At 51.0% G+C, this 20,905-nt stretch overlaps 1 protein-coding gene across 1 annotated transcript in view; it reads left to right on the top strand.

Moving 5' to 3' along the window:
- NCOA2 (nuclear receptor coactivator 2) overlaps positions 1-20,905 on the top strand; it is a 470,775-nt gene that overhangs the window by 368,008 nt on the left and 81,862 nt on the right. The window contains 1 exon segment of the mRNA XM_030215383.1: positions 6,255-6,384. Within this exon segment, the coding sequence (XP_030071243.1) occupies positions 6,255-6,384 (130 nt within the window).

The following is a 20,905-nucleotide window of genomic DNA, read 5'->3' as shown; positions in this document are numbered from 1 at the left end:
CACAGCAGCCCCCACCAACCGGAACAAAAACTAGCCGCGAGTTTTCTCTTATTTTATCGTGTGCGTTCGCGCTTCTTTTCTTTATTTTCTGTGTTAAAAAAAAAAAGAAGTTGCTTTTTCCCCTCGTCGTCTTTAGCCGTGGGGGCGCGCGGTCATTTCTTTTTCGGGTGTGCTTTTCACCGCCACCATCGACGACTTTGACTTTGCCGACGCGATTTTTCCGTCGATGTCCTCGAAGGTCCCGAGTGGATTCAAAAAGTGTGGTCGGTGCGGCTGCCAGATCTCGCAAACCGATACCCACGCTTGGTGCCTCCAGTGCCTTGGCCCGGAGCATAATACCAAGACGTGCACCTTGTGTCTCGGCTTGCAAAAGCGGACACAGGTGGCGAGGCAAGTTCGTCGGGACCAACTTTTTGGAACTTGCGCAGGCCCTTCGACGGCATCGGTGTCAACGGCTGGATCTTCGGTACCGATGTCGATGAAATCGGCACCGACGATGGCATCGACCCCAGGAGCACAGGTACCGTTAGCTCGCCGGACCACCGGCGACGGTGTGCAGCCGCGCGGGCAGTCGGCCCCGGCCACTCCCTCTACCCAGGGCCATCGGGACCGAACCCTGTCAGACCCAATCCCTCGAGGCCAGGGGGGTTCTACCTCCTCTTCATCTCTGCCACCGAGCGCCGATGATGGGCACCGAAAGAAGACCAAGAAACATCGTCATCGGTCGCCCACGGCTCACGGGACTACTAGTTCCGGCGCCTCCAGAGATGACTCGACGCCGAGGAAGCGGCAGTGCCGAGAGGAGCGTTCCCCCTCGGTCGAAGAGGTGTTGCTGCGTCCGTCCATGGGTACTTCGGTACCGTCTCCTGGACCCGAGCAGCTTTTGGCGCCGGCCCCCCTGCCTTTCCCGACAGCGGGCCTTGACGAGTGCCTCCGAGCCATCCTTCCAGGGATTCTGGAAGGGCTGATGCGCCAGGCCTTGCCGGCAGCACCCCCGGCGCCGTTGATGGAGGCACCGGCGTGCTCTAGCCCGATGCCGAGGTCTCCGACACCGACGCCGCTTGCAGTACCGGTGTCGACCGCCACGCAGGTGGAATCCCCGTCGACGTCGATGGAGGGAGCTTCATCCCCGCCGGCACGGGAGTCCACCGCTCAACGCCATCATCGAGGACATGGTTCCTCGCAGTCGACCGGTTCAGGTCTGAGCTGCAAGAGCTCATGTCCGACACCGAGGAAGAGGCCTCGTGGGGGGAGGAGGAGGACCCCAGATATTTCTCCTCAGAGGAGTCTGAGGGCCTTCCCTCCGACCCCACTCCTTCACCGGAGAGGAAGCTCTCGCCCCCTGAGAGCCTCTGCTTTGCCTCCTTCGTCAGGGATATGTCTATTTGCATTCCCTTCCCCGTGGTCTCTGTGGATGAGCCGAGGGCTGAGATGCTCGAGGTCCTCGACTATCCATCACCACCTAGAGAGTCTTCCACGGTACCGTTGCACAATGTCCTCAAAGAGACACTGCTTCAGAACTGGCTGAAACCATTATCTAACCCCACCATTCCCAAGAAAGCAGAGTCCCAATAAAGAATCCACTCTGACCCAGAGTTGATGCGGCCCCAATTGCCTCATGACTCGGCGGTCGTGGACTCTGCTTTCAAGAGGGCACGGAGTTCGAGGGATACCGCCTCGGCGCCCCCGGGGCAGGAGTCTCGCACTCTGGACTCGTTTGGGAGGAAGGCCTACCAATCTTCCATGCTCGTGACCCGCATCCAGTCGTACCAGCTCTACACGAGCATTCACATGCGGAACAATGTGAAGCAACTGGCGGACCTGGTCGATAAGCTCCCTCCGGAGCAGTCCAGGCCTTTTCAGGAGGTGGTCAGGCAGCTGAAGGCGTGTAGAAAGTTCCTGTCCAGGGGTATATGACACCTGTGATGTGACATCTCGAGCTGCGGCCCAAGGTATAGTGATGCGCAGACTCTCCTGGCTGCGTGCCTCTGACCTGGACAACCGCACCCAGCAACGACTGGTGGATGTTCCTTGCCGGGGGGATAATATCATTGGCGAGAAGGTCGAGCAGTTGGTGGACCAACTACACCAGCGGGAAACCGCCCTCGACAAGCTCTCCCACCGGGCGCCTTCAGCAGGTGGACATTTTTCCCGGGCCAGGCAGGCTGCGCCCTACACCTACAACAAGCGTAGGTACACACCCAGCCGGCCCGAAGGCCTCCTCAGGCACAGGGACAATCCCAGCGCGCTCGTTCCCGTCAACAGCGTGCGCCTAAGCAGCCCCCTGCGCCTCCACAGCAAAAGCCGGGGAAGGACTTTTGACTGGATCCATGGGAACATATCCGCCATCAAAGTGTCCGTACCGGACGACCTGCCGGTCGGGGAGAGGTTGAAAGCTTTTCACCAAAGGTGGCCTCTGATAACCTCCGACCAGTGGGTTCTCCAAATAGTGCGGTGCGGATACGCCTTGAATTTGGCCTCCACTCCACCAAATTGCCCACCGGGAGCCCAATCCTTCAGCTCCCATCACAAGCAGGTACTTGCAGAGGAACTCTCTGCCCTTCTCAGTGCCAATGCTGTCGAGCCTGTGCCACCAGGGCAGGAAGGGCAGGGATTCTATTCCAGGTACTTCCTTGTGGAAAAGAACAGGGGGGATGTGCCCCATCCTAGACCTGAGAGGCCTGAACAAATACTTGGTCAAAGAGAAGTTCAGGATGCTTTCCTTGGGCACCCTTCTACCAATGATTCAGAAAGACGATTGGCTGTGTTCCCTGGATTTAAAGGACGCTTACACTCACATCCCGATACTGCCAGCTCACAGACAGTATCTCAGATTCCGCCTTGGGAAACGGCACTTTCAGTATTGTGTGCTGCCCTTTGGGCTCGCCTCTGCCCCACGGGTGTTCACGAAGTGCCTCGTGGTGGTCGCAAGCTGGGAGTGCACGTGTTCCCGTATCTCGACGATTGGCTGGTCAAGAACACCTCGGAGGCAGGGGCTCTCCGGTCCATGCAGTGCACTATTCACCACCTGGAGCTGCTGGGGTTTGTGATAAATTACCCAAAGTCCCATCTCCAACCAGTCCAATCTCTGGAATTCATAGGAGCTCTGCTGAATTCACAGACGGCTCAGGCCTTTCTTCCCGAGGCGAGGGCCCACAACCTCCTATCCCTCGCTTCCCAGACCAGAGCGTCTCAGCAGGTCACAGCTCGGCAGATGTTGAGACTCCTGGGTCATATGGCCTCTACAGTTCATGTGACTCCCATGGCTCGTCTTCACGTGAGATCTGCTCAATGGACCCTAGCTTCCCAGTGGTGCCAAGCCACCGGGAATCTAGAAGATGTCATCCGCCTGTCCCTCAGTTGCCGCAATTCGCTGCACTGGTGGACATTTCGGACCAATTTGACCCTGGGATGTCCATTCCAAATTCCGCAGCCCACAAAGGTGCTGACGACGGATGCATCTCGCCTGGGGTGGGGAGCTCATGTCGATGGGCTTCACACCCAGGGACTGTGGTCCCTCCAGGAACAGGATCTGCAGATCAACCTCCTAGAGCTCCGAGCGGTCTGGAACGCACTGAAGGCCTTCAGAGATCGGCTGTCCTATCAAATTATCCAAATTCGGACAGACAATCAGGTTGCAATGTATTACATCAACAAGCAGGGGGGCACCGGATCTCGCCCCCTGTGTCAGGAAGCCGTCGGGATGTGGTGTTGGGCCTGCCAGTTCGGCATGCTTCTTCAAGCCACGTACCTGGCAGGTGTAAACAACAGTCTGGCCGACAGACTGAGCAGAGTCATGCAACCGCACGAGTGGTCGCTCCATTCCAGAGTGGTACGCAAGATCTTCCGAGAGTGGGGCACCCCCTCGGTGGACCTTTTCGCCTCTCAGACCAGCCACAAGCTGCCTCTGTTCTGTTCCAGACTACAGGCACACGGCAGACTGGCGTCGGATGCCTTTCTCCTCCATTGGGGGAACGGCCTCCTGTATGCTTATCCTCCCATACCTTTGGTGGGGAAGACCTTGCTGAAGGTCAAGCAAGACCACGGCACCATGATTCTGTTAGCGCCTTTTTGGCCCCGTCAGATCTGGTTCCCTCTACTTCTGGAGTTGTCCTCCGAAGAACCGTGGAGATTGGAGTGTTTTCCGACTCTCATTTCGCAGAACGACGGAGCGCTTCTGCACCCCAACCTTCAGTCTCTGGCTCTCACGGCCTGGATGTTGAGGGCGTAGATTTTGCTTCGTTGGGTTTGTCTGAGGGTGTCTCCCGTGTTTTGCTTGCCTCTAGAAAGGATTCCACTAAAAAGAGTTACTTTTTCAAGTGGAGGAGGTTTGTCGTTTGGTGTGAGAGCAAGGCCCTAGAACCTCGTTCTTGTCCTGCACAGAACCTGCTTGAATACCTTCTGCACTTATCAGAGTCTGGCCTGAAGACCAACTCAGTAAGGAATCACCTTAGTGCGATTAGTGCTTACCATCATCGTGTAGAGGGTAAAGCCATCTCTGGAGAGCCTTTAGTCGTTCGATTCATGAGAGGCTTTCTTTTGTCAAGGCCCCCTGTCAAGCCGCCTGCAGTGTCATGGGATCTCAACGTCGTCCTCACCCAGCTGATGAAACCTCCTTTTGAGCCACTGAATTCCTGCCATCTGATGTACTTGATCTGGAAGGTCATTTTCTTGGTGGCAGTTACTTCAGCTCGTAGAGTCAGTGAGCTGCAAGCCCTGGTAGCTCATGCTCCTTATACCAAACTTCATCATAACAGAGTAGTACTCCGCACTCACCCTAAGTTCCTGCGAAAGGTGGTGTCGGAGTTCCACCTTAACCAGTCAATTGTCTTGCCAACATTCTTTCCCAGACTACATACCCGCCCTGCTGAACGTCAGTTGCACACATTGGACTGCAAGCGAGCGTTGGCCTTCTATCTGGAGCGGACACAGCCCAACAGACAGTCCGCCCAATTGTTTATTTCTTTCGACCCCAATAGGAAAGGGGTCGCTGTCGGGAAACGCACCATCTCCAATTGGCTAGCAGATTGCATTTCCTTCACTTACGCCCAGGCTGGGCTGGCTCTTGAGGGTCATGTCACGGCTCATAGTGTTAGAGCCATGGCAGCGTCAGTGGCCCACTTGAAGTCAGCCACTATTGAAGAGATTTGCAAGGCTGCGACGTGGTCATCTGTCCACACATTCACATCACATTACTGCCTCCAGTAGGATACCCGACGCGACAGTCGGTTCGGGCAGTCGGTGCTGCAGAATCTGTTTGGGGTTTGAATCCAACTCCACCCTCCAGGACCCGATTTGTTCTGTTCTGGCTGCACTCTCAGTTAGTTGTTCTTCGTAGGTCAATTTCTGTTATGCCCTTGCCGTTGCGAGGTTCAATTGACCTGGGTTCTTGTTTTGAGTGAGCCTGAGAGCTAGGGATACCCCAGTCGGGAGAGCAAGCAGCCTGCTTGTCCTCAGAGAAAGCGAATGATACATACCTGTAGCAGGTGTTCTCCGAGGACAGCAGGCTGCTTGTTCTCACCTACCCTCCCTCCTCCCCTTTGGAGTTGCGTTTTTCCTCATTCTTTTGCTTGTCATTCAACTGAGCGGGAATGGTCGCGCACGGGCGGGAAGACGTCCGCGCATGCGCGGTGGGCGTGCCCTGCGTGCGGGACTGCCCGCAAAGTTTTTGTTCCGGTTGGTGGGGGCTGCCGTAGACGTCAACCCAGTCGTGAGAACAAGCGGCCTGCTGTCCTCGGAGAACACCTGCTACAGGTATGTATCATTCGCTAACCCTAGTCTTGAAGAGACGTGTGGTGCTATCAGAGGATATAATTTGCATAGGAGATATGGAGAAAATTATGATAAAACCTGAAAATATCTAAAGTCGTTAAGCTGGTGAATGTGTCCTGAGCAGAACTAACCAAGGTGAACTAAACATCCACATAGGGCCATACAGTTGTGGGGGGGGGGGGGGGGGGGGGACATCAATGCAGTAATCAGAATGCTATGGAAGTGGTTGCAGTAAGGAGAGAGAGGAGGGGAGCATAGATCAGTGTTCACCTAAAGTATCTGATAAGCTTGTGTCCTAGTTCTGACATAATGGCCCTTTCCTGTTGCAAGCATTATGCATTTGTTTTATTTTCTTTCTTTCTTTATGAATTTGATGTACCGCCTTTCTGTGGGTATAACCAAAGTAGTTTGCATATGTTATATGCAGATACTTTCTCTGCCTCTAGTGGGCTTACAATCTACACAATTTATTTTAAACGTAGGGCCATCTGAATTGGACATGAATCTAGGAGGACCCCAATATAACCCTCAGCAGGCCCCACCAAACCAGACTGCACCTTGGCCTGAGAGCATATTGCCTATAGACCAAGCCTCATTTGGCACGCAGAGCAGGTAAGTTGTATCATTGCACCAAAGCATCAGAATATACTGGAAGAGAAACTTTGTGCATGTAAAAATGGATTCTAAATCTGTCAGGATGTATCTCAGTTGGGGTTCTTTACATAAATGTAGTGTGATGTTTTGGTAAGAAAGCCAAGTTTAATATCACCAGAGCTGCCAAGGGGTCCCAATTTTGAGAGGGAGACTTTAGTACATGCCCCCCAGCCCCACCCCCACTGCTTTTGCTCCACCCATTCTACATGGCCCCGCCCCTGGCACACCTCAATCCCACAGCCATTTCAGAAAATATTTTATTTACTAGCCTAAATACCCTTTTCAATTAATTTTCAGAGGACAAAACCTCCTGCCTCAGGTCAGGAAAGTATAATGCTGTTATGGTGTCCTCTCCTGACCTGAGGAAGGAAGTGCTTGACTCTGAAGGCTAATCAAAATGTTTTAAAATCAGTGAAGATATCACCTTATTTTCTATGTTGTGTTTTATTTGCATTTATTAAACTTTATTAACACAGCTACCACATTACTTTATCCTAAATTTAAAATGAAATTATTTTCTGTTCCTTTGATGTCTGACCATATACTTTTTCTAATTGTGTTGGTCCCAGTCTCTTTATTCTGCTTTCCTTCTTCTTCTCTTGCCAGGGTTTCCTGTCCATTTGTCATTTTCTCTCCTTTTTCTTTGTTCAGTTTATTTTTCTGCCTTTCTGTCCAGATTTAATTCATTCTTACTAGCCATTCTTTAATTTCACACTTTTTACTTCATCTACCTATGGATTTTCATCTTTTCCTCACTTTTGTTCTCCCCATGCCCCTTCCTCTTATTCTCCAGTCTTTCACTAACTCTATACTCTCCTCCTTTCCATCCAGCATCTCCCCTCTTCCCATCCTTCCAGTGTCTCCCTCTCTATCTCTGCATCCTTCCAGCCATTGTCTCCTCTTTTGCTCCTACCCTTCCATCCAGTATCATCCCTCTTTCTCTCACCAATCTTCTACCCATCCATCCTCTCCCAATCCTTCCATCCATTGTCTTCCTCCATCTCCCCTTCCTCTACCCTTTTCCATTTAGCATGTCCTCTCTCCCCATCCTTCCAGTGTATTTCCTCTTTCTCTCCCTATCCTTCCATCCAGCGTCTTCCCTCTTTCTGTCCCCTCTTTCCAGCATTTTCCCTCTCTCCCTCCTTTCAACCAGCATTTCTCTGTCTGACCAGCTAAGGTCTTCCCCAGTTTCTCACCATGCTTCTCCCCAACAGCTTCTCTCTCTTGCCGTTCCATGTCACCTCTTTCTCTCTCCATCTCTCCACGTCCCCTCTTTCTCTCTGTACCCCCTTCTATCTAACATCTTCCTTCTTTCTGCCTCCCCCCCTCCTTCTAGCATTTTCCTCTTTCTCTCTCCATCTGACTAGCCAAGGTCTCCTCCTTGCTCCCCTTTTATTCTCCCCAGCAGCTTGTCTCTCCCCTGCCCTTTTCCATGTCCCCTCTTTCTCTCACCTCTCTCTACCCCTCTTCCATCCAGCATCCCCACTCTTCTTTCTTTTTCTCCCCTCTGCTCTATCACCTCCTACCTCCCTCTCGACCCTTTTCTTCCTTCCCCTTCCCTTTCAACCCAGTACCCCACGTTTCCTGGCTGCCCTGGCAAAACAAGAAAAGCACGAGGCGGCAGCAGCCTTCAGGCATGCGCTGTCCTCTGCCCCCACTGACGTCAATTTCCTGTTCCGGGGGCAGAGGACCAGCAGAGCCAACAGTGCATGCCTGAAGGCTGCTGCGGCCCCATGCTTGTTTTTCATGTTTTGCTGCAGGTGCTCAAGAGAGCGACAGTGGCAGAAGCAGCGGCAGCTTATGTCTCAGCAGGAGACTTTCCCGCTTTGGTGGGAGTGCGGGACATGACCCACCAAAACGGGAATCTCCCACTGAATACAGTAGACTAGACAGGTATGTATCACAGCTTGTTTCACTTCTCTATAGAATCCTGCCTTACCTGCATTGCTTAATCTAATACCTTTTGTGTTTCTGGGACTTCAGTCAGAATGAAAGAAAATTATCTACAGTGGGGGAAATAAGTATTTGATCCCTTGCTGATTTTGTAAGTTTGCCCACTGACAAAGACATGAGCAGCCCATAATTGAAGGGTAGGTTATTGGTAACAGTGAGAGATAGCACATCACAAATTAAATCCGGAAAATCACATTGTGGAAAGTATATGAATTTATTTGCATTCTGCAGAGGGAAATAAGTATTTGATCCCCCACCAACCAGTAGAGATCTGGCCCCTACAGACCAGGTAGATGCTCCAAATCAACTCGTTACCTGCATGACAGACAGCTGTCGGCAATGGTCACCTGTATGAAAGACACCTGTCCACAGACTCAGTGAATCAGTCAGACTCTAACCTCTACAAAATGGCCAAGAGCAAGGAGCTGTCTAAGGATGTCAGGGACAAGATCATACACCTGCACAAGGCTGGAATGGGCTACAAAACCATCAGTAAGACGCTGGGCGAGAAGGAGACAACTGTTGGTGCCATAGTAAGAAAATGGAAGAAGTACAAAATGACTGTCAATCGACAAAGATCTGGGGCTCCACGCAAAATCTCACCTCGTGGGGTATCCTTGATCATGAGGAAGGTTAGAAATCAGCCTACAACTACAAGGGGGGAACTTGTCAATGATCTCAAGGCAGCTGGGACCACTGTCACCACGAAAACCATTGGTAACACATTACGACATAACGGATTGCAATCCTGCAGTGCCCGCAAGGTCCCCCTGCTCCGGAAGGCACATGTGACGGCCCGTCTGAAGTTTGCCAGTGAACACCTGGATGATGCCGAGAGTGATTGGGAGAAGGTGCTGTGGTCAGATGAGACAAAAATTGAGCTCTTTGGCATGAACTCAACTCGCCGTGTTTGGAGGAAGAGAAATGCTGCCTATGACCCAAAGAACACCGTCCCCACTGTCAAGCATGGAGGTGGAAATGTTATGTTTTGGGGGTGTTTCTCTGCTAAGGGCACAGGACTACTTCACCGCATCAATGGGAGAATGGATGGGGCCATGTACCGTACAATTCTGAGTGACAACCTCCTTCCCTCCGCCAGGGCCTTAAAAATGGGTCGTGGCTGGGTCTTCCAGCACGACAATGACCCAAAACATACAGCCAAGGCAACAAAGGAGTGGCTCAGGAAGAAGCACATTAGGGTCATGGAGTGGCCTAGCCAGTCACCAGACCTTAATCCCATTGAAAACTTATGGAGGGAGCTGAAGCTGCGAGTTGCCAAGCGACAGCCCAGAACTCTTAATGATTTAGAGATGATCTGCAAAGAGGAGTGGACCAAAATTCCTCCTGACATGTGTGCAAACCTCATCATCAACTACAGAAGACGTCTGACCGCTGTGCTTGCCAACAAGGGTTTTGCCACCAAGTATTAGGTCTTGTTTGCCAGAGGGATTAAATACTTATTTCCCTCTGCAGAATGCAAATAAATTCATATACTTTCCACAATGTGATTTTCCGGATTTAATTTGTGATGTGCTATCTCTCACTGTTACCAATAACCTACCCTTCAATTATGGGCTGCTCATGTCTTTGTCAGTGGGCAAACTTACAAAATCAGCAAGGGATCAAATACTTATTTCCCCCACTGTATATGTTGGCTGTTCTGTTACACCAGATACAAATGATGAGTCTAGTCAGGGTCCATAATTGCTGTTGGGCCAGAAAGTCCTGAGACTGTAGAAAGATCCTACTGAATACCATGGGAGATTGCAGATACTAGTGCAGAAGGACCATTTCATGGCTGGCTGCAAATAATGATTGAATGTTTAAAAGCAAACCTTTTTGTTTTACTTGTGTAAGGAGTAAGCAAGCGTCATCTTACTGCTACTACTATTTATCATTTCTATCATCTTAGTAGATAAGAGAAGAGGGAACAGAGTGTATTCCTCCTCTCTGTGTATCTTCGTCTTTGCATTGGTTTACAGATCACAGGAGAGTGCTTGAAGAATTGAGGTGTAATGCTTTCCTTTGCGTGACTTGATAGATATGCTAGTTAACCCTTCAGTGTCCAAAGTTCCCGTATTAAGCCATATGGGAACATTGGACACTAATGGAAGGAGAACAGATCATGTAATGCCAATGCTAAGATTTACACTGGCTTCTGTTTCTGCCAGAATTGTTTTTAAGATGCGTCTGTTTTTTAAAGCTTTTTTTTTTTTTTTTTTTTTTGAATACTCCCAAATATCTTTAAGACATATTGGTCAAACAAGGATATCGGTGCTTTTTTATTGTTTTTATTTACTTTTTTTGCGTTCTACTCAACCTTGTTTATTACAGTTTCCTTTGCTTCAGACAGTTAAATTCACCTCTACAAGGAAAAGAGCTTTTATATGGGACCTTCTTCGTGGAACTCACTACCTGTCAATGTTAGTAGTATGACCACGGTTTTTGCAAAGCATTAAAAACCTGGATTTTTGAAACCAGTTTTTGCTAGGTTTTTCACTTTGTTGTATTGATATAGTTCAGTATAAAAAAAAGTGTAATTTAGGTTATTTTGAACTTGTATTATGTTTCTTCTTTTAATGTTTTTATCAAGTAATTTTTATTGTAAACTATTTTAAAACTTTGGTATTAAGCGGTATATCAAGTCAATAAATCCAATCCAATGTAGTCAAACAAAGGCAAGAATGTAACATATAATGCAAAGTACCCACCTCAGCAAAACAGGACCAACAGAGATTGGAAGTTGAGGAGTGCGCAACATGTAATCTGTGAGAAGTCCACAGAGCTCGATGGGCTAAGAAATATAGATTGCTTTACAGAAGTTGCTCTGGAAGTATGAAGAGTCTGTTGCCAGAAGAAATTCCACTCATCTCATTGAAGGGACTGCATTAGCTCACCCTCCCAAACGTTCTGTAATCCAGTGACTTCAGATGCTTCATAGAATTTAATGAATCTATAAAAGTTAGAGGCTGGGAACATATAGCTTCAGTAGCCAGAGTGGGCAATAATTCTATTACCTTGGCCATAATCGATCATAAGTGCATGTGAAATTGAAATCATATATAGAATTGAGAACCAGGAAGATGATGGCATTGCACCAACTCAGCAACAGAAAGCAATCTGGGACCCTTAACATCTTCCAGCTGCCAAATTCCGTGCGATTACCATAATGGCCACCAAATAGGGCTTTGACCAATCAGTATGTTTGAATTATCACACCTGGGAGGGAGTGGAAAACATGAAAAAGGATCTGAGGAAGCTAGAAGAATGGTCTAAGGTTTGGCAATTAAAATTCAATGTGAAGAAATGCAAAGTGATGCACTTAGGGAATAGAAATCCACGGGAGACGTATGTGTTAGGTGGGGAGAGTCTGATAGGTACGGGCGAAGAGAGGGATCTTGGGGTGATAGTATCTGAGGATTTGAAGGCGACGAAACAGTGTGACAAGGCAGTGGCCGTAGCTAGAAGGTTGTTAGGCTGTATAGAGAGAGGTGTGACCAGCAGAAGAAAGGGGGTGTTGATGCCCCTGTATAAATCGTTGGTGAGGCCCCACCTGGAGTATTGTGTTCAGTTTTGGAGGCTGTATCTTGTTAAGGATGTAAAAAGAATTGAAGCGGTGTAAAGAAAAGCTATGAGAATGGTATGGGATTTGCGTTACAAGACGTATGAGGAGAGACTTGCTGAACTAAACATATATACTCTGGAGGAAAGGAGAAACAGGGGTGATATGATACAGACGTTCAAATATTTGAAAGGTATTAATCAGCAAATGAACCTTTTCTGGAGATGGGAAGATGGTAGAACAAGAGGGCATGAAATGAGATTGAAGGGGGGCAGACTCAAGAAAAATGTCAGGAAGTATTTTTTCACGGAGAGAGTAGTGGATGCTTGGAATGCCCTCCCGCGGGAGGTGGTGGAAATGAAAACGGTAATGGAATTCAAACATGCGTGGTGGGATAAGCATAAAGGAATCCTGTGCCGAAGGAATGGATTCTCAGGAGCTTAGTCAAGATCGGGAGGCGGGGCTGGTGGTTAGGAGGCAGGGATAGTGCTGGGCAGACTTATACGGTCTGTGCCAGAGCCGGTGGTGGGAAGCGGGACTGGTGGTTGGGAGGCGGGGATAGTACTGGGCAGACTTGTACGGTCTGTGCCAGAGCCGGTGGTTGGGAGGCGGGGCTGGTGGTTGGGAGGCGAGAGAGTGCTGGGCAGACTTATACGGTCTGTGCCAGAGCCGGTGGTTGGGAGGCGGGGATAGTGCTGGGCAGACTTATACGGTCTGTGCCCTGAAGAGCACAGGTACAAATCAAAGTAGGGTATACACAAAAAGTAGCAAATATGAGTTATCTTGTTGGGCAGACTGGATGGACCGTGCAGTTCTTTTTTTCTGCCGTCATCTACTATGTTACTATGTTTTGTAGGAGTAGTGCAAGGTGAGTTACATTCAGATACACTAGGTATTTTCCCTTCCCCTGGTGGGCTCATAATCTAATTTTGTATCTGAGGCAATGAAGAGTTAAGTGATTTGCCCAAGATCACATGAAGCAGCAGTAGAATTTGAACTGGCCACTCCTGAGTGTCAAGACTGTTGCTCTATCCACTAAGCTGCTCCTCCATTCCATTCCATTTGACAAATTGGTTCTGAATCTCTTCCTCATATAGTAAGTCTTAGAGATGAACTTCCATTTGAATAAGCATGTGCACTATATGTGCAACATAGTGTTCACTTTTTTGTGATAGTGCTTGCATGTGCTGTGGTTCATGCATGCATGCGTGCATTCTTGGGAAAGAGTGCGCATTGTGGGGTAGATTGAAAAAAATATGGGCACTAACCACCAATTCTGTAATGACAATTGCATGCAAAATTACCTTATAAAACAGAACGTAAGATGGCATACATGCACCTAACCTTAGGCGCAAGCATTTATGCCATGTCAAAGGCTGGTGTAAATACCCACACCTAGAGTTGACAGTTGCACATGTAACTATTCTATAACTTATGCATGCAATTGCAAGACACTCCACCCATGTGCATATTATAGCATTTAGGCTCTAAACGTTAGCGTCTAAATGCAGTTACGCGTGTAAGTACAAATTAGTGCCAGATAGGACCAGTTAACGCCACTTAAGGACTATTATTGGTACTTAAGGCCAATTGGTGCCCAATTTAACAATTAAAGGGGAACGTGAATGGGGAAGGGATTTGATATACTGCCTTTCTGTGGTTACAATCAAAGCGGTTTACATGTACTTATTTTGTACCTGGTGCAATGGTGTGTTAATGACTTGCCCAGAGTTACAAGGAGCTGCAGTGGGAGTCAAACACAGTTCTCCTGGTTCTGAAGCCACTGCACTAACCATTAGGCTACTCCTCCACTAGGCACACAACTGGCACTATTCAATAATTTACATGGCCAAATTTGCACCCAACTCAGAAATTTTATAGAATCCATGTGTTTATGCATATAGGGTGCACCTTTTAAAAAAAAGTACATACTATTAACCCATTAGTGCCCAATGTTCCCATAATAAGCCACTATATGGGAACGTTGGGCACTAATGGGTTAATGACAAATCATTTCAAAATAGAAAAAGGAGGGTGGGGGGAGCAGACTCCCCATCCCTAGTAAGTATCCCTTATCCCCCTTTATCTTGAGATCCCCTTTTATTGCTGTGTTTTGCCTTTGCCCTTTCCTTCCATGCCAGTGGAGTCCCTGGTTTATTCCTGAATAAAACGTTTTTCTGTTGTACCATTTGAAACTTGTCTATGTCATCAATGTACAATTGTTGGAATTTACATTCTGAGTTGCTCCAACCAATTGTGGAGTGCCTTCATGCCTGTCTTTTTATGCTGTGCCTCAACTTCATGAATTTGCCTTATCATGCTGTAGCCTTCACTGCTTTTTAACAAGTCCCAATTTTAGAGACAATCCCCTTACCACGGCTTTAAATCCTTCCCACACTGAGACCACTCCAATCTCCCTATACCGTTGAGATCTACATGTCTTAATATTATCCACAATTTCCCTCACAATATTTCCACTCCTTAATAAAGTTTCATTCAGCTGCCAAACCCCTCACCTCCTCCTTCCCTATCTTGAATTCCCTCCCAGATTGGTGCATGATTAGACCATATTTGAATATCTATTTTCCCCACTGCATTATATTTTTTTGAGAATTCACATGCTCTTGGTAGACCAGCGATGGGTGCAAATAACACAGGATTTGCAGATTGAGAATAATTTCTCTCCCTTGGTGCTGGCTCCTCCAGAAATCCACCAACTCACAGCCTAATGCTCAGAAGCAAATTCGGGCGCTGGATTAGTGTCCGCGTTTGCTCCCTTGGAATGCTCAGAGCCAGAGAGCATGTGAAACAATGAGCATGGAAATGCGTATTAATGAGGGCCTCTTGCATTCCTCCCCAGTGCTTAGTGGGCAGCATGCTAAGCAAGAGCACTCTTCCCGCAACAAACGCTATGCCAGCTCAGAGCTGGTTCTAGGGGAGGAATAGGAAGACCAATTAGCCCTGGTGGATCCCGGAACCCCCCCCCCCCCCCCCCCCCCCCCCCCCACACACACACACACACTCCTCCAGTAGGTAATGCTCTGGTGGACTCCCACCACCCACATATTCTAGAATCCCTTGTGGTCCAGTGGGACTCCTGCAAAGACATCCCTGTTGACCTAGCGGTGACCCCCAAACCTCTCATACCTGAAAGGGAAAAGGGAAGCAGTCCCTAGTCCCTCCTCCCGCTGGGTGCATCTCAAAATGCTGCGCACTGCTCTGCCTGGTGCATCCTGCAATGCATTGGTCAGGGCCTAACTACCATATAAGTAGCTACTTTACCGGCTCTCAAGATCTGGGCTTGGGTGACTCAGGTTCCCTCTCGATGTCGTCGTCCTCTTTCTCCTCTGTGGCTTGTTCTGCAGTGGCGTAGCTATGGGGTCTTGGGGGCCCAGGCCCCCACAAATCCAGTGCCCAGTCAAGTGCCTCCGTTTTGGGCACTACTGGCTGCCCTCCAACTCCCGGCTTCAGCCATCATGCCTTCTCCTGTTCTCAATCTAACTGTGTTGGTCAGCTGCCTCCTACTCTCTTTCGGCTCCCTGCTGCACTGCCTTCTTCAATTTTCCGGGCCGTCAGCAGCATCAGTGAGGTAAGCATACTTCCTTTGGGGGACCAGAAGCTTTCCCTCTGCTGCAATTTCCTGTCCTGCATAGGTGGGATGCTGCAACAGAGGGGAGAGCTTCTGGGGCTGCCGACAGCAGTGTGCTTACCTCACTCACGCTGCCAGCGGCACAGAAAATGAAGAAGGCAGCGGTGCTGGGAGCTGGAACTAAGAGAGTGAGTAGGAGAGAACTGACCAAGACGGCTAGATTGAGACGTCTGAAGCCCATGGGATTTGCATCCCTTTCCCTCTCCGTACACCCGTTATCCCCGTTACCCAAACAAAGCGAACAAATCTATGAGCAGCTCTATCCACATTGTCGTTCTTTATTATTGGTGGCATTGTTATTTGATCTCACTTATATTTTTCAACAGGCCATCTTGTGCAGCATACGGATGTACACAGAGGAAGTACTGGTTTCATCGGTTAGAGTAGTAATTAATTCTAAATCGTAATCATTGTCATTTGGAGGGGCTGGTTATAGGGACTCACTGTATTCTGATGTTTTCACCTAGTAAAGGGCCACCAAAACAGACATTATGATTCTCCGAGGACAAGCAGGCTGCTTATTCTCATGACTAGGTGACGTCCGCGGCAGCCCCCACCAACCGGAAGAAGTTTCGCGGGCGGTCCGCACGCAGGGCACGCCCACCGCGCATGCGCGGCCGTCTTCCCGCCCGTGCGCGACCGTTCCCGCCAGTCTTGTTTTTTCTGCACTGGAGAGAGTCGTGCGTCGCCGCTCTCTCTTGTTCAGCCCGAAAACCGTCGCGTTTTTGCGAATTTTCTTAGTTTTTTGCTTGTTTCTAGGCGCGTTCCGGCCTTTCTTTTTCTTCAAAAAAAAAAAGTGTGAACGCGCTTGTTTTCCCTCGTTTTCTAGCGGGGGCGTCGCGTTGCGGCCTTGTGGCCGCGCGGCCGATTTATTTTTCGAGGTGTGATTTACCGCCACCATCGACGACTTTAATTTCGCCGACGCGATTTTTCCGTCGATGTCCTCGAAGGTCCCGAGTGGATTTAAGAAGTGTGGTCGGTGCGGCCGGCCTATCTCGCAGACCGACACTCACGCTTGGTGCCTCCAGTGCCTCAGGCCGGAGCACAATATCAAGTCATGCTCTTTGTGTCTTGGTCTCCGGAAACGGACTCAGGTTGCGAGGCAAGTTCTACGGGACCGTCTTTTTGGAACTTGCGCCGGCCCCTCGACGTCGACCTCGACGGCATCGGTATCGACGGCCGGTTCTTCGGTACCGGTATCGATGCCTGCGAAATCGGCACCGATGGCATCGACCCCAGGAGCACACGTCCCGTCGGCCCGCCGGTCCTCCGGTGAGGGTAGGGGCGAGAGGCCGCGTGGGCAATCGGCTCCGGTCACTCCCTCAGCCCATGGCCCTCGGGACCGAACCCTGTCTGACCCGGTTCCTCGAGACCGAGGGGGATCGACCTCCTCCATTCCACCTGGCACCGATGACGGGCACCGCAAGAAGTCTAAGAAGCACCGTCATCGGTCGCCTTCGATGCATCCGACTCTCGGTACCGGCGAGGAGTCGACGCCGAAGCGTCCGCGTCGAGAGGAGAGATCCCCTTCGGTAGTGGAGGTACCGACGCGTCAGGGTCCCAGCACTTCGGTGCAGTCTCCTGGACCCGAGCAGCTTCCGACACCTCTACCGGCCCCCCCGTCTTTCCCGGCAGCGGGCCTGGACGAGTGCCTCCGAGCCATCCTTCCGGAGATCCTGGAAGGGCTGATGCGCCAGGCTGTGCCGGCGCCGGGGGTGCTTGCGCCCTCAGCGCCGTTGACTGTGGTGCCGGCGAGCTCTAGCCTGGTGCCGAGGCCGTCGACACCGCCACGCAGGTGGAGTCCCCGTCGATGTCGATGGAGGGAGCTTCGTCCCCGCCGGCGCAGGAGTCCACCGCTCGACGACACCGAGGCCTTGGTGCCTCGACGCCGGGCCCGGTTAAGGACTCAGCTGCATGAGCTTATGTCCGATACCGAGGAAGAGGCCTCGTGGGGGGAAGAGGAAGACCCCAGATATTTCTCCTCAGAGGAGTCTGCGGGTCTTCCCTCGGACCCCACGCCTTCACCAGAGAGGAAGCTCTCGCCTCCTGAGAGCCTCTCCTTTGCCTCCTTTGTAAGGGACATGTCTATTTGCATTCCCTTCCCCGTGGTCTCTGTGGATGAGCCGAGGGCTGAGATGCTCGAGGTCCTCGACTATTCATCACCACCTAGAGAGTCCTCCACGGTGCCGTTGCACAATGTCCTCAAAGAGACACTGCTTCGGAACTGGATGAGACCACTATCTAATCCCATCATTCCCAAGAAAGCAGAGTCCCAGTACAGAATCCACTTGGACCCAGAGTTATTGCGGCCCCAATTGCCCCATGACTCGGTCGTGGATTCTGCTCTCAAGAGGGCACGGAGTTCGAGGGATACCGCCTCGGCGCCCCCGGGGCGGGAGTCTCGCACTCTGGACTCGTTTGGGAGGAAGGCCTACCAGTCCTCCATGCTCGTGACCCGCATCCAATCGTACCAGCTCTATACGAGCATCCACATGCGGAACAATGTGAAGCAACTGGCGGACCTGGTCGATAAGCTCCCGCCGGAGCAGTCCAGGCCTTATCAGGAGGTGGTCAGGCAGCTGAAGGCGTGCAGAAAGTTCCTGTCCAGGGGTATCTATGACACCTGTGACGTGGCATCTCGTGCTGCGGCCCAAGGTATAGTGATGCGCAGGCTCTCATGGCTGCGTGCCTCTGACCTGGACAACCGCACCCAGCAGAGACTGGCCGACGTCCCTTGCCGGGGGGATAATATTTTTGGTGAGAAGGTCAAGCAGCTGGTGGACCAACTGCATCAGCGGGAAACCGCTCTCGACAAGCTCTCCCACCGGGTGCCTTCAGCACCCACCTCAGCAGGTGGACGTTTTTCCAGGGCCCGGCAGGCTGTGCCCTATTCTTTTGCAAAGCGTAGGTACACCCAGCCGGCCCGAAGGCCTCGTCAGGCACAGGGACAGCCCCAGCGCGCTCGTTCTCGTCAACAGCGTGCGCCTAAGCAGCCCCCTGCGCCTCCACAGCAAAAGCCGGGGACGGGCTTTTGACTGGATCCACGGGAACATAGCCGCCCTCAAAGTGTCCGTACCGGACGATCTGCCGGTCGGAGGGAGGTTAAAATTTTTTCACCAAAGGTGGCCTCTCATAACCTCCGACCAGTGGGTTCCCCAAATAGTGCGGTGCGGATACGCCCTGAATTTGGCCTCCCTGCCACCAAATTGTCCTCCGGGAGCTCAATCCTTCAGCTCCCATCACAAGCAGGTACTTGCAGAGGAACTCTCCGCCCTTCTCAGCGCCAATGCGGTCGAGCCCGTACCACCCGGGCAAGAAGGGCAGGGATTCTATTCCAGGTACTTCCTTGTGGAAAAGAAAACAGGGGGGATGCGTCCCATCCTAGACCTGAGAGGCCTGAACAAATTCCTGGTCAAAGAAACGTTCAGGATGCTTTCCTTGGGCACCCTTCTGCCAATGATTCAGAAAAACGATTGGCTATGTTCCCTGGATTTAAAGGACGCATACACTCACATCCCGATACTGCCGGCTCACAGACAGTATCTCAGATTCCGCCTGGGCGCACGGCACTTTCAGTATTGTGTGCTGCCCTTTGGGCTCGCCTCTGCCCCACGAGTGTTTACAAAGTATCTCGTGTTGGTAGCGGCGTACCTACGTAAGCTGGGAGTGCACGTGTTCCCATATCTCGACGATTGGCTGGTCAAGAGCACCTCGGAGGCAGGAGCCCTCCGGTCTATGCAGTGCACTATTCAACTTCTGGAGCTGCTGGGGTTTGTGATAAATTACCCAAAGTCCCATCTCCAGCCAACACAGTCTCTGGAATTCATAGGAGCGCTGCTGAATACCCAGACGGCTCAGGCCTTCCTTCCCGAAGCGAGGGCTCACAATCTCCTGTCCCTCGCTTCGCAGACCAGAGCGTCTCAGCAGGTCACAGCTCGGCAGATGTTGAGACTTCTGGGTCATATGGCCTCCACAGTTCATGTGACTCCCATGGCTCGTCTTCACATGAGATCTGTTCAATGGACCCTAGCTTCCCAGTGGTTTCAGGCCACCGGGAATCTAGAAGATGTCATCCGCCTCTCCACCAGTTGCCGCACTTCACTGCTCTGCTGGACCATCCGGACCAATTTGACCCTGGGACGTCCATTCCAAATTCCGCAGCCCACGAAAGTGCTGACGACGGATGCATCTCGCCTGGGGTGGGGAGCTCATGTCGATGGGCTTCACACCCAGGGTCTGTGGTCCCTCCAGGAAAAGGATCTGCAGATCAACCTCCTGGAGCTCCGAGCGATCTGGAACGCACTGAAGGCTTTCAGAGATCGGCTGTCCTACCAAATTATTCAAATTCGGACAGACAATCAGGTTGCAATGTATTACACCAACAAGCAGGGGGGGCACCAGATCTCGCCCCTTGTGTCAGGAAGCCGTCGGGATGTGGCGTTGGGCTTGCCAGTTCGGCATGCTCCTCCAAGCCACATACCTGGCAGGTGTAAACAACAGTCTGGCCGACAGACTGAGCAGAGTCATGCAACCGCACGAGTGGTCGCTTCATTCCAGAGTGGTACGCAAGATCTTCCGAGAGTGGGGCACCCCCTCGGTGGACCTTTTCGCCTCTCAGACCAACCACAAGCTGCCTCTGTTCTGTTCCAGACTACAGGCACACGGCAGGCTAGCATCGGATGCCTTTCTCCTCCATTGGGGGACCGGCCTCCTGTATGCTTATCCTCCCATACCTTTGGTGGGGAAGACCTTACTGAAGCTCAAGCAAGACCACGGCACCATGATTCTGATAGCGCCCTTTTGGCCCCGTCAGATCTGGTTCCCTCTTCTTCTGGAGTTGTCCTCCGAAGAACCGTGGAGATTGGAGTGTTTTCCGACTCTCATCTCGCAGAACGACGGAGCGTTGCTGCACCCCAACCTTCAGTCCCTGGCTCTCACGGCCTGGATGTTGAGGGCGTAGACTTCACTGCGTTGGGTCTGTCTGAGGGTGTCTCCCGTGTCTCGCTTGCCTCTAGGAAGGATTCCACTAAAAAGAGTTACTTTTTCAAGTGGAGGAGGTTTGTCGTTTGGTGTGAGAGCAAGGCCCTAGAACCTCGTTTTTGCCCTGCACAGAACCTGCTTGAATACCTCCTGCACTTATCAGAGTCTGGCCTCAAGACCTACTCAGTAAGGAATCACCTTAGTGCGATTAGTGTTTACCATTATCGTGTGGAAGGTAAAGCCATCTCTGGAGAGCCTTTAGTCGTTCGATTCATGAGAGGCTTGCTTTTGTCAAAGCCCCCTATCAAGCCTCCTACAGTGTCATGGGATCTCAA

The sequence above is a fragment of the Microcaecilia unicolor genome, chromosome 1, assembly GCF_901765095.1.
Source record: "Microcaecilia unicolor chromosome 1, aMicUni1.1, whole genome shotgun sequence".
Lineage (NCBI taxonomy): Eukaryota > Metazoa > Chordata > Amphibia > Gymnophiona > Siphonopidae > Microcaecilia > Microcaecilia unicolor.
Note: the sequence above shows the minus strand (reverse complement) of the source record. Positions and strands in the feature narration are given on the sequence as shown.